At 38.4% G+C, this 13,308-nt stretch overlaps 1 protein-coding gene across 3 annotated transcripts in view; it reads right to left on the reverse strand.

The window, feature by feature from the left end:
• The window catches only part of ARID4B (AT-rich interaction domain 4B), an 88,167-nt gene that overhangs the window by 5,057 nt on the left and 69,802 nt on the right, over positions 1 to 13,308 (reverse strand). For all 3 annotated transcript variants that reach the window (XM_058801072.1, XM_058801070.1, XM_058801071.1), the window contains 4 exons: positions 7,215 to 7,299; positions 6,281 to 6,473; positions 3,684 to 4,892; positions 1,729 to 1,839 (listed from right to left, as the gene is read on the reverse strand). In XM_058801072.1, the coding sequence (XP_058657055.1) occupies positions 1,729 to 1,839; positions 3,684 to 4,892; positions 6,281 to 6,473; positions 7,215 to 7,299 (1,598 nt within the window). The remainder of the gene's footprint in view (positions 1 to 1,728; positions 1,840 to 3,683; positions 4,893 to 6,280; positions 6,474 to 7,214; positions 7,300 to 13,308) is intronic.

Below are 13,308 nucleotides of genomic sequence, written 5' to 3' on the forward strand. Positions count from 1 at the left end.
TGATATACACAGGAGCAGCTGAATACCCAAGACATGTAGTGTGAAAGAGCTTGGCCAGCTGCTTGTTGGTGTTGGTTTAATGTGGCATTTACATTCTCTGAACAGAGATAATTCTCTCAGGTTTTTTCCTAGAGAAGCACAGAGAGGAGAAAACAATTCTTATCTCTACTACTGCTCCTGTTGTTTTGCACATGTGGAATGTGTTAGGGAGATTGTTTACCTGAAGTGATTTGTCAATTGGACTCTGCTGAGGATTGTTTTGTTTCCTTGGCCAATCACTCAAAGCTGTGTCTTGCCTGTCTCGAGACAGTCACGAGTTTTCTTTAGTATTCTTTAGTATTCTTTGTAGTATAGTATCTCTTTAATATAGTGTAGTATTAATGTAATATAATAGAGTTTTAATAAAGCAATTGTTCAGCTTTCTGAATCAGTGGAGTCAGATGCCAATCACTCCCTGCATCGAGGGCACCCTGAATTCAATAGTTTAATGCAAAGGCAAAAGCTGAAGCTGCCACACAAGCAGGTTAACAGATGCTCTGAAATTTTGACAAAAGCTTTTTTTTTCCTTCAGCTGAATCACATTTTGTCTATTCATTTTCCTTATTACATCCAGTAGTGCCTGAAGTCTTAACAAAAAGAGCACACACCAATGACTACATGGTAGTGGCTTTGAAGTATCACATACTGATGAAGACAGAGGTTGAGAAAAAGGGGTAAATTCACCAAATCCAAGGGAATAAAGGCAAGGCTTAAAATGGTGTATTGGTTCTGCAAATTCAGTTTGTTTGGTTACTTTAATTTCTGGGGTGAGGGTAGGAATAAGGATTATGAAAGGAGGAGACCAGTAAAATGGAATTAAAAAGGATGAGAAAATATGAAGAGGAGATCAATGAACATGAAAGACAGGTAGGGTGGAAGCAAATACCAGACTAGCAAGACTTTTAGCAAAAGCTGTTAATGGAAAGAGGGAAGGGAAACTGGGGGAGAGAGAGGAATAAAAGGCATGGCATATGCTTTTTATCCTTTCTTTAACTCCATTTTTTACAGTTATCCTTCCAGGCTTCAATCTCTAGCTGTTTCCTGGTATTTTTTTATTAACAGTGAAATGAAGCAGTAATTGATCTTGTTGTCTCCCAAACACCTGTGCATACAACCCCTAATACACCTCTGGTTTTATTAAGCTGCCCTTACCCAGTACCTGTAGTTTCTATTCCAATTAGCTTCTACAACAACAAAAAACTGCAAAAGCTGCATTTTTTACTGTAGATGTAACAGACAGCACAGGAAGAAAACAACAATCTCTATTCTTCTGGAATTATTCTCTCATTTGCTACAGGGTAGAGAAATTAACCTCCAAAATCTCATCTTGCAGGAAATACAGAGTATAATTTCCTTCAGGTCCCAGTCTCCCCTCTAAAGCAGCCAGCTGTCATGATACAGAGATACCTGTCCCAATTCTACCATGTGTAAAATACTCACTCTTCTTTTTTTTCCTGAATTACAAAATATTAAGGAGCTCTTAGAAATAGCCCAGAAATAATACAAGTCATTTAAAACCACTCTGGTGTTTAGGTAGAGCAGTTTCTTCATTTAAACAGTGTTAAGAATTCCCTGATGAGAACATTTTGTCCTAATGCATTCTTTATTAACTGACTTCATCTCCTACAATCAGCTGAACAAATGACACGCTACTTTAACACCTTTTATTTCACACTAAGCTGTACTTACTAGTTTTACTCTTCTTTTTGCTGCTCACAGGTGTTTTGTGGCTTCTTTTCTGCTTTTTTGAGGAGCTGCCTCCTCCCTGAGCATCTTTAAGTCTTTTTTGGCCTGTACAGACTATAATTGGGAAAAGAAAAAAAAAGAAACAGAATTAAATAAATACTTGCACTCCTCCCACAGAACACTTCAAAGCTTAAGTTTGTAGACAACAATGCAACTGTTCCTGCCTATGCTTAATGCAGCTCAGTCTTGTACTTATACTGACAAGAGGAGGTGAAGGACAATGGAAGGCAGACGAAGTTTCTTTGCAGAGAGTGCACAGGTATGATGATTCCAAATTACTTTCCCCTATGCATCACCAGAATTTCTTTTGAACCACATGGGTTTACTAGTTTTTAATACTGTAAATTAAATAAGAATACATTTATTAAAAAAGTTATCAAGGCCTACTGGGACAAAAAAATGTTTTTATAAGTTTGCTGTACTTGAAAGATGTGAGAAAAAAAACCAAAGCCATAATCTGTGATCAGTAATTACATTGACTGAAGGTGTTAAATAAGATCTTAGATCATGTTAAAAAAAAAAAAAAAAAAAAAAAAAACAAGAAAAGAAAGGCAAACAAGGGAAAAATTCTACTGTTTTTTGGGACTACAACAGGAAAAAGTTAAAAAGGAACATGGAAGGATTATAGTACATCTAATAAAAGAGAGTGTTTTAGAACTTCTTCAAACATTGTTTCACAACCATGTGACTTACAGATTAAAAATGACCCCTTGAATAAAAAATTTAAATTAAGGAACCTAATTTTCTGAAACAGGCAACATGCTGACAAAATCAGAGAGGAACTTTAGGTCAAATGCATTTCAAAATACTCTTTTACAATCTTGTAAACTTCTTTCAAGTGGCAATATAAAAAACCCCAAGCAACTTAAGTTCTAAACCTACACAGCTTTAATTAGCAAAGCAACACAGGTGTATTTATAGAGAGGTACACACTGACCTCTTCCAAACTCTCCCCTTTAAGGAAACACATTTTGTTGTGTACTTTCAGAAGATCATTTCCAACAGAACACTGAAGGTAACACAAATTTAAGGGCATTTGGAAAAAAAAAAAAAAGCTAATTGCTAGCCAAAATCCACTGAGCTAAAAAAACCCACTTCTGTCTCAGGTTTGTACACAAAATGTATTTCCTTGCTGTGTTCATAATTTTTAGCCACTGTGACACAGTGAAAGTAGCTGCACTTTTGATGAACTGCAAAACAGCCAGTCACTTTCAGGAAAAAGCTTTTGGATCTTGCCTTGCAAGCAGTTAAAAAGCAGGCAGCAGTAAAGTGACATCATGTGCACAAGTTTTTATTGTCCTCCACTCTCTAGTGGTTTCAGGAAAGGAACTTCAATCCAAAAAATCACATATGAAAGTGAAATATAGCTGAAAAGGTCAATGCTTTTATCAGCTTGACTTGAATCTTACGAAGTTAATGTTCTAGAAAAATACAAATTAGCAATGACTGCCTAAGCACCCTAGCAGCAAGAGGGCTTTCTCCCCCAAAACAAACAACTTACAGAGAATCAAATTTTATGCAAGAAAAGCATCTCATGCTTCTAAGGACAGTGCTGAAACTGCTTCCATCTTGCTACAGTAAGTGTTCCTTACACAAGGTATTACAGTTTGCTTTGGGCTTTTTTACCATATCCAGTATAAACTTCATTCTTTTATCCTTTGCCCCGTGGTGAAACCATCACAATTTCAAACAAAAAGCCAATAAACTTGCTGGCAGATTACATTTTACTCACGAGATGATTATGCCATTTCCACACATCTGAAATGGACAGCAGGCTACTACTTCCTGCAACAACTAACTTCCCTGCACCATAATCAAAACAGAATGAAAACACATCAGCAATGTTAGAAATAAGAGCTGGTTAGGTTGGAGACAGCTCTGTTTACCCTTTCCTTTACCTTTTTCAGCATGCTCTGGCTCTGGTTGATTACTACTACTGGAGCTGACGCTGGCATCAAAACCTGTTGGAGAAATATTTCCCTCAGACTGGAGGTCCTGCAGCTCCCCTGCCACACTGTCCACCTCTATTGTGCTATCTGTTTCACTTTTGATGCTTCGTATCTCTTCTTGATTCGGTGGCAGCGTCTCAGAGACAGTGACACTGGACTGATGTCTACTGGACTCTGTCACAGTTACAGAGGAAGGTGACTCAGGAGTTGTAGGAGGCGTATTTAGCACGGAATTGCTGCCGCTGCTTGGAAATTCAACCTTCTTCTCACCCACTTCAGTCGGTTTTTCCTCAACAGGTTTAACATCCACACTTGCTGGCAAAGACTTTTCAAGTTCACAGTTAGGCAAAGAAATGCCTTCTTCTGCAAGAGTCTGAAGTTGCTCCTCTCTCACAGCATCCTCGGGAGCAGCATGTGGAGGAGAAGCAGCAGCCTCAGTGTCAGAGTCTGAGAACAGCTCCTTCAGCGTCTTCTTTGGCCACTGCCCTTGGATACTTGACCACACATCTTTTCGATCCTTTGCTCTGGTGTTCTGAAGTCTTTCATCAGAGTTGTTTAGAAGCTTTATTCTTTTCTCTCCCACTTCAGAAAATCCGGAGTAGAAAGTACTTGTCCGTAACGATTTCCTTTTCTCCTCTAGTCCATTGTACTTTTTCGTTGGAGCGATTTTCAGTTTAGATTTGTCTTCCTCATCTTCGTCTGAGGAGCTGTTACTGCTGTTTTCTAAACTAAGGGAGTCTTTGTTTTTGGACTTCTCATCCTTTCTGTTAGGTGACACGGTCTTTAAGGATTCCTCTGCAACACAGTGTCTTCGCTTACCACGCTTCACTTGTGGTTTTGCTGTTTTATCCACCACCTCCTTCTTTCCATCCTTTCTCTTCTTTGTGGCTTCATCTTCTCCATCGGAGTCACTAACTTCAGATAACTCTTCCATCTCTTTCCGCAATCTTTCAGGAGACTTGGACACAGACTTGGGCAGCACTGCATCTGTAAGAGCTTTAGTTTCTTCTGGGAGGGATGAACCGCTCTGTTCTTTCAGACGGAGTTCATTTTTATCTTGGCTCACGGCCTCGGGCTGAGAGTCCTCCTTGCCATCGGCATGAACATTCGGGGCACTTTGGTCATCTTCTTGCTCACTGTCATCAGAACTTTCAGAAGCTAATTAAAAATAAATCCAAACAAAACAAAAACAAAACAAGAAAAGTTTGCCTTGATTCTGATTACAAAGAATTACTGAGAAACACAAAACAAAAAAAAACAACTAAAGAAAACTGTACAGATATGAAGACATGCTACAGAGATCTAGCAGTCTCTCTCTTAAATGGTACTTCCTGAAGAGTTCAATAACTCATGGTATAATGGCTAGATTAGAAACTAGGAAGATTCTCTGTTATACATCTCCAGGAATTTCTGAACAGGTAGAGAAAGTATAGAGTGCATTAATCCATAAAATACGAACTTCTGCACCCAAACCAGTAACTGAAGATGCCCTTACATATTTCTTATGGGTGAAAAATACTACCTTTATCTGCCTTTTTTCCAAAGCTCACAACACAGACATCATTTTCCCTGGAAAATCCAGAGTCTAAAGGACAGAACAACACCACACACACTGGATACTGTCTAACAAACCAACCAAACAATCTGATCATCAGCCTGGAAAAAAGGAAGTGAAAGCAATAAAGAAAGGCACTTAGGGAAACAAACGGACAAGAAGAATGTAGGACAACTGCAAGAAAATTCAGGGTCAGCAACAAAGAAACTGAGAGAAGAACAAAGATATATAATCCCAAAGGTATCAACAGCAATCTCATCCAGCGCAAAAAGATACAGATTCAAGGAGAAACTCAGGAATTGGCTCAAATATATATATATATAACTCCTTGATTTGTAAAGTTAATTACAGATTAATTATCACACTAATAGTATCATCACTAATTGGTTTTTGTTTCTCATTTCCTAAGGAAATTAAGCATTATGGATTATGTTGATTGTTATTCTACCAACAGTTTTGGAACTCAGTGGCCAGTGTCAGCCAAGTTCAAATAAGTTGGAATGATAATTACATACACACAGCTTCCACAAAAGTTTGTGGTTACTCAAACTACCTATACCATACATGATTTCCTTCTCTGGAAGCATGCTCTAAACTAAGAATGAAGAGATGCAAGTAGGTATTAAAATGCTGCTGTAAATGAGTGGGCAGGGAAACACAGTGCTAGCAACAGACACGCAGATATGAATAATGGGTACTATAGCTTAGGTAAATCAAAATTAAACATTTAAAAGTTAGATAGGAAGCAAAAAGCTCTATATCAAACAAACAAACAAAAAAAAGGATGGCTACACAAAATGTAATGGCCATTAACACACTGAATTCACAGAAACTTCCAACACTGCTTTTGTCCACGGGTTATTTCTGAAGATGATGGTATAATTAGCCACACAGACTCAAGCATTTAGTTGCATCAGTTATTCTATGTTGTGTCATTTACTCCTGTTTAAAGGCCATTTACAGAATTAGAAAAAGCTTTAAAGTACAGTACCTTGTAGTCCATTAATGATAGAAGTAATTTCTATTGATTTAACTGGAGCTTGTTCAGTATTTTTGGCTTCAGTGCTGTCAAGTTTGGACCCAGTCTCTGGTGAGGTGCTGGTGTGAAAGGGGGGTTTTGACAAACGTCGCAATTTGCAAGGTTTAGGAGAATACTTCTCTTCCTTCTCTCTATCAGTTTTATTCTAGGTGAAAAAAAGATACAAAAACTCTTCTGATTGGAGCACACATCTTATAATGGATTACAATTAAATCATGCTTACAGTTATCTTAAACATTCAATCTGTAGAGGAAAGCTCTCCTCTTTGTTTCAAGGACTACAAATACCTTCCTACACTTCATGCCAAGACCTTTCTACTGAAGACAGGGACTTTGTCAACAATAAAACAAATGGGAAAACAAACACAACTAGTGCTTGAGGAGAAGTGGCACTGCAGCATGCCAGGCTCAGCAGTGGCAGAAGGAAAAGCTTCCTTGCAGCCCACTGTCCAAGAAATATGTCATCATCTAAGCTTAAATATCAGTTGTGGAAGAATACATTTTGAAAAAAATCTTGGCAATAAAATTATAGAGTCCCATGCACATGGACTAGTCCATAGATTGGCACTGCAGAATCAGAGAGATCTCAAATTTCACCCCCCTCAAGCTGGCTCCCAACACTGACAATAATCTGTATCCTCCTCATTTGATTTCTGTACATTTAATTAAAAATTCAGGAAAGAAGGAAAGGAAGCTTCCCCTCCTCACCTCAAGGAGCAAAGCCAAATTCATGATGAAAAGACATCCATGTTTAAAAGGCTATCAAGTTGCTTTGCCTGATAAGCATTTGTAGGCCAATCAAAAGGTCAGGAAGGGAGGCGAGGATTACTTAACTATGTATCAAACTAACACAGGGAGCAACAAGAGAAAAAAGGGAGAAAAACTACCTTTATTTTCTTTCGATGCTTAATTTTTGGTACATTTTTGTCAGCTGGTCTCACTATCTTGTCTGCCTTTATCCACTCATCATACCTAAAGAGAAAAGGAAATCATACACATTTATCATTTTAAGCAGATAATCACATCACAGTAGAAATTTAACTGAGGAAAAACAGAATTAGCAGCTATATAAAAACAGAATTGGAATTTGAATCAAGTAATTTGTGGAATTCTCAAGTCTGTGAAGTTTCAGCTAAGGTTCAGAGCATTAATGTCTTTTTACACTGAGGGGTAAATGCAAAACCTATTTTCCAGTCTGCACAGAACAGCAGAAATCCATGTATGCAGGTAAAAAAACTAGCTGAATGAGAAATCTGTACTGACCTCTAAAAGGTATATTCCTATTTACACACTGTAAAACCTTAACAATGAAATAAACAACAATAAAATAACAAAATAAGTCCTTTCAACTACATAAAATGTGACCAGTTAATAAAAATAAACTCTTTTGATCCTGAGTGACTGCAAAAAGTTATCTGGAGTGAGTAATACTTTGGAGTCACCAGCTTTGAGTCACTGACTTCACAGGGACATTTTTCAGTTCCCTTTCTGTTAAAGGTTTCCACTTAGCATCAGAGTGATGCAAGACAAAAATATACTAAATAGCACCAATATATTAACAACAGGCATCTTGTTATTCAAGACTGGACCTGTTAAGTACAAATCCAAGACCAAAGAAGTACATTCTTAGTAAGAATAGACTGTAACTATGGTACTGGGCTTGCCAGATTGTGTATTTCTGAAAAAGTCAAGAGTCATTTAAATATTTTTTTTCCTCCTGATAACAATAAGCTGCTTTACTACTTAAACTGTAAAATCAAGAACCATATGCATAACAAACAGTTCAATTAAAAATTAGTTGGTATTAACTTTGACCTGAATGTACATATAAACAAATTTTGATCCTCCTAGGTAAACCTAAAAATAGAGGGGAAAAAATCAACTTTAAAAACCCCAAAACTCGTACAAGACAGAGTTGAGCACAATCACCATGCTGGTTTTCCAGCTGGGCTTACTTGATCATAATTTTGATATATGACTACTGACACAGTCCTAATTCAGCTTCTTTGCAACCACTGTCAATTATATTCACAGTATTGACATAAATTAAAGATATTTAGGGAGAAACATGCAAGTTTCCAACATGCTTTCCTACATAAGTTATGATCTATACAAGAGATTTCAGAAGGTAAATACTGTATTCTACTAACTTAAATGTGGCATAATAATGGGTGAAAAATGAAATAGCAGCAGTCTGAAACACAGCTTTCCAAAACAAATTTTTTCTGCTTTTTCAGCTCCAGGTGACAATAAAAACCACAAAATCTCACAGCAGACCATGCAGACTGTGATACACCACGACTGTCTACACTGCTGCAGACACCACTGCCATTGTACTGTTACACTGTCATTAGCAGGTGAAATGTCAGTAAACAGGTTCAAAACTGAAATACAATTCTGCAGAGTACTTGCTCATATGGAAAAAACCCATATTCTGTGAGACTGGGAAATCTTATTTGAAGCAATCCTTCTTCAAGACAAAGACATGTTTTGCCCAAGGAATACCATGAAGTGGCTGCCAAATGGACTTTGTGACCCAGAGAAATGCAGGAGTATTTTATTAGATCTAAATACATGCAGGAAAACAGCACTAGGACCTGACAAACACATGGTGAAAAGTGAGGATTCTGACAGTGTCCTTTCTGCCTCAGCCACATTGCTAGAATACCAAATTTGTATTCACTCATTCTTATGCATCTCCAATAAGAAATTAATCTTCCTCCTATGCAAAGTCTGTGCACAGCCCACACTGTCTGAGATTCACAGCAACTGCAGTGCCTGCTGGGGCAAGAGCTGACAGACATGGGGGCACACTGAACCAAAGGAGAGAAGTGCAGCATCTGGAGAGAACAGCTCTCCATGCCACAGAGTCCTAAACATCACAGACTAGAAACAGTGGTCATGCAGCCCTCATCTCAAGCAGCACAAATTGAAACACCAATGTGTGACAGTCACAGTTGCTGGCCAGAGCCCATCCTGCTTTACTTCTGACTGCACCCAAACCAGCAGGCAGACCCTGCAAGGAGGCCACAGAAATCTCCCATCTTCTCCAGGGACTCAGCTGCCCCACACTTCACACTTTTGCATCACACAGCTCCTTTCACTACTCACATATCAGATACATATGGTTTGTCTAAACCTAAACTGGACCCCAGGCTCAAACAGATCCTGCAAAAAAGATACATTCCAAGCCACAGCTGACAACCTGACCCTAAATTACATTCTCCTCCCCTGCAAGGAGAAGCACCCTGAAAGCTGCATCTAAAATGGTGTGTGTGACTCAGACTTGAGCCTCTTTTCAGAACTGCACCTGCTAACATATGAACACTTACTTCATCACTAATCTTACTTTGGACAGTCTGTTCACAAAACAAAATTAACCCAAAAATATTAGCAAAGAAGTTCTTCAGCTCTCATTACAAGAAGCATGTACTTTCAGAGAACCTGGGTTGTTTTACTGCAGTGCTGTCTTTCACATGTACTTGCCTCACCACCCTAAAGTGAGCAGATGAGAGTGGGGAGGAAGGAGAAAATATGGGGAGCTGCTCCTAAAAGAGGTGACACAGATGTTTTTGAAAATCAAGACGGGGGATTTAATAAGGAATTATTGTTTACTTATTTTTTTAAACCAGGCTTCATATGAAATCCTGGAATGCTTTCATAAAGAAAATCCCCTTGCCTTACCAAAATGAAGACAAGGAAGAGCACCTTGCATCAGAGTATGTACTGATACTGTTACATTCACAGGCACTACTTGCAAGATAAAATGCACCACAACACACACTCAGAGGCTGCACAGTTGATCTTCCACACCAGTACTAGAGGAGAAACAAGGAAGAAAGCACACGTGTCCAGACTAGAATTATAGTAGCAAAGGTAGCCCTTTTCTCAGAAGGACAAGTGACCTCAACGAGATAGCAAGTCTTGGCAAATTCACTGAAAATGTCCGGTACACTATCTGTAGCTGCTAAAAGGGGAGAACTATTTTTTTTTTTTCTGTGATCAAAGAAAGGAGAAAAACTAGTCTGATACTCAAATACTGAGATATTAGATGGTGATTCTAGCTTGCCTAATTCCTTTTTCGGTTTTTTTTTTTAATAATCCCTTCCTTGCCCCTCATTACTCTCCAAGACCAGAAATTTTGCTGCACATTTAATTTCAGTGGTTGACAGCAAAGTAGAAAATTTGTTTATGAAATAATCTTTCAACAAACTTAGACAGAAATCAGTATTTTCACATGCAGATTTCTGAAGGAAAGAAGTGTTGAAAATAATAAGTTTTGGCTTTAAACATTTGAAACATTCAAGAATAACATGTCTTGTGATATTGTACCATAATGACACACAGTTTCATCAATCTAAATGCTTTTTAAATATGCACCCTCTAATTACTGGGAATACACTGCAGAAGAAAGTCACCTCAAACACACAATGAACTGTTCTTTGCACTGGGAGCTGAAGATTAAAATTACAACAGAAGGAACTGGCACCATAAGCCCCAAAGAAGTTTAAGTTACATATAAAGCAAATACGTATTACACGTAATTCAGAACATCACTGTTCTGTCAGAAGTTTCTCTGTATTTCTCTGATTTTTCTGGTAATATGTGGTAACATAAACAGGTCCCTCTAAGAGGGTAGAGATTTCTACCATTCCCTTTGACTACAAGTCCACTGAACACTACCATTCAGAGACCTTTATCAGGCACACACATCACCTGAATCTCAGAAGGTAACAACAAGATCCTTTAGCATAATACTGTACAGCTTCTCCACTTTCTATTTACTCTTAAAAAAAAAAGTTCTACAGTTCTTAATGTCACTGTTCCAGAGCATTTAAAAAAAACCCAACTAAAAAACCCAACTAATGAGGATGAGTATCAAGTTTACCCACCATCATTCCAAGTACCCTAAGGAATGTGAGCATGCCCACACAAACAGTTATTCTGAATTCCAGACTGATACTGAAATTACCTTGTGATAAGAAACATTAGTAGCTATTTAGGATTTCTGCTCCAACTTATGAGTTTAAAGAACAGGCCATTAAATGGCATACCTGACCAAAAGGGGAAACAGGAAATTCAGCTTTAAGGAGCAGAAGAATGACAGAATTAAAAAAACTCTGGATGATGAGCAAATCCTAGTTCAGTACATCCCCTTACTGTACACAGAGTATTTGTCCCTGCTAAGTAATCAACAATGAATAAGGAGAGGAGGGAATTGCTTCCTACCCAGCTAAGGCAGTTGCTTTTCCAGGTTGTCACTTACTGAAAGCCAAATCAAGCTGTTACAGCCTACAAGACTAATCCTCACAATACTAAACTGTCAAAGTGTTTAGATGCTGGCTAAAGCTTACACACTCTGTCAAATCCATAAATTTAAGTAATTTTACATGTATGAAAAAGAATTGACCACATTTAGCAGAGTCCATGCACAGTCCCATAGCTAAACCTCAATCACTCATGTATTTTTCAGTGAGGAATCCTACTCCCCCCCAGACCTTTTCAAAGGGCTCTTTTGAAAACCAGGTAAAAATATAAACTCAAGTCCTGCTGCCAGAAAGACCAAACAATCAACACTCCTTACTTCTCAAATGAGTTCACGTTAACTGAAAGTGCTTTTATTGTCAAACATATCCTAGTCACAGAAATAATGCCTCTGACATCAATCTGCAGATTTGCTTAAAATGCAGCGTTAAAAAATTAGAATCTTGATTTCTCCTTTAAGAACTGGGGTGCTGGAATCTCCAAGGTGAAGAAGACTCATTTCTGACTTCTCATTTCTTCAGATTTGAAGCAGAACTGCTCAAGTAAAATTCTCATCATCTCACCTCACAGCACGGATAACAGCATGATATTTGCTCCAAAGAAAAATAACTTCTATGCTTACACGTGAATTCCAAAACAAGAGTTTAAAAGCAAGAAACCTCTTGGAATGGTACACACAGTAGTCTTCAGTGAGTAGGATGAAAATTTCGGCAAACTGCACTCCAAGGGAGTCCTCCTCAATAAGAACTGGACCAGAACGCAAGTCACACCCCAGCTCCCACCTTGAGCAGGCTGCATCTCCCCTCATCTCGTGACTTCACAGCCCACTATGCTCACAGATGTTGCCTGAGGACAGTTTATGTCAGATCCTATTCCTGTAGATCAATGTAGATCAAAATTCTACAGAAGATCGGTACCAAAACTGGCAAGAGCAAGATTCCTCCTCGGCAGCAGCACCTGGAAATCACCAGGCCTTGATGCAAGGAGGTGAATTCAAGGCAGCAACAGAAGCACTGCACTTCTCTGTAACCTTTGCTAGCAGATCTTGCTAGAACTGAATAAATGGCATTTGTCCTGCCCTCTTGGCCAGAGGCAGGATGACAGATGAAGGTTATGAGAACCTCAGCTTTCCCAGAAAAGGAAAAATAAGAAAAAAGTACCTCAGACTTGTCTCAGACTTGTAGGGTTTTTTTTTACAGACAGTAATAAAGTTTAAAAGATAATATTTAAGGACAATGAGCAATTACATGGAAACTGAGGAAAGGAGCAGATATATTTATAAGACGCTAAAAAATTTTAGTTTTCTCCATTGTTTTCAAAGTTGCTTCAAGTTTTAATTAGCAAAAACAATGTCCGAAATAGCAACAGAAATACTTCAACTTATTTCTATTAATGCTAGACTGAAGACAAAATACCCCATATGCTCCCACTTGTATTAAAGAAAGCATAAGAAGCCACTAGGCTAAGAAGAGTCTGGCTGGGGAGGAGGTGGGGTAGGGAGGATAGATATAAGATCAGATGAAATGCAGTTACTTGCTGTGCACTTATTTGCCACTAAGAATCTTGTTGTTTTCCAGTTAAATATCCTGTACACCAGCAACAGGGTGCTGTTGCTGTGCTTCCCTGACAAGAGTGAGCTCCCTCAGCTAAATGCACTACTCAAACACGGAATCAGAGAAAATCGGCTTAAGAGAGCCAGAGGAGGAACCTGAAAAG

This window comes from Ammospiza caudacuta, chromosome 3 (assembly GCF_027887145.1).
Source record: "Ammospiza caudacuta isolate bAmmCau1 chromosome 3, bAmmCau1.pri, whole genome shotgun sequence".
Taxonomy (NCBI): domain Eukaryota; kingdom Metazoa; phylum Chordata; class Aves; order Passeriformes; family Passerellidae; genus Ammospiza; species Ammospiza caudacuta.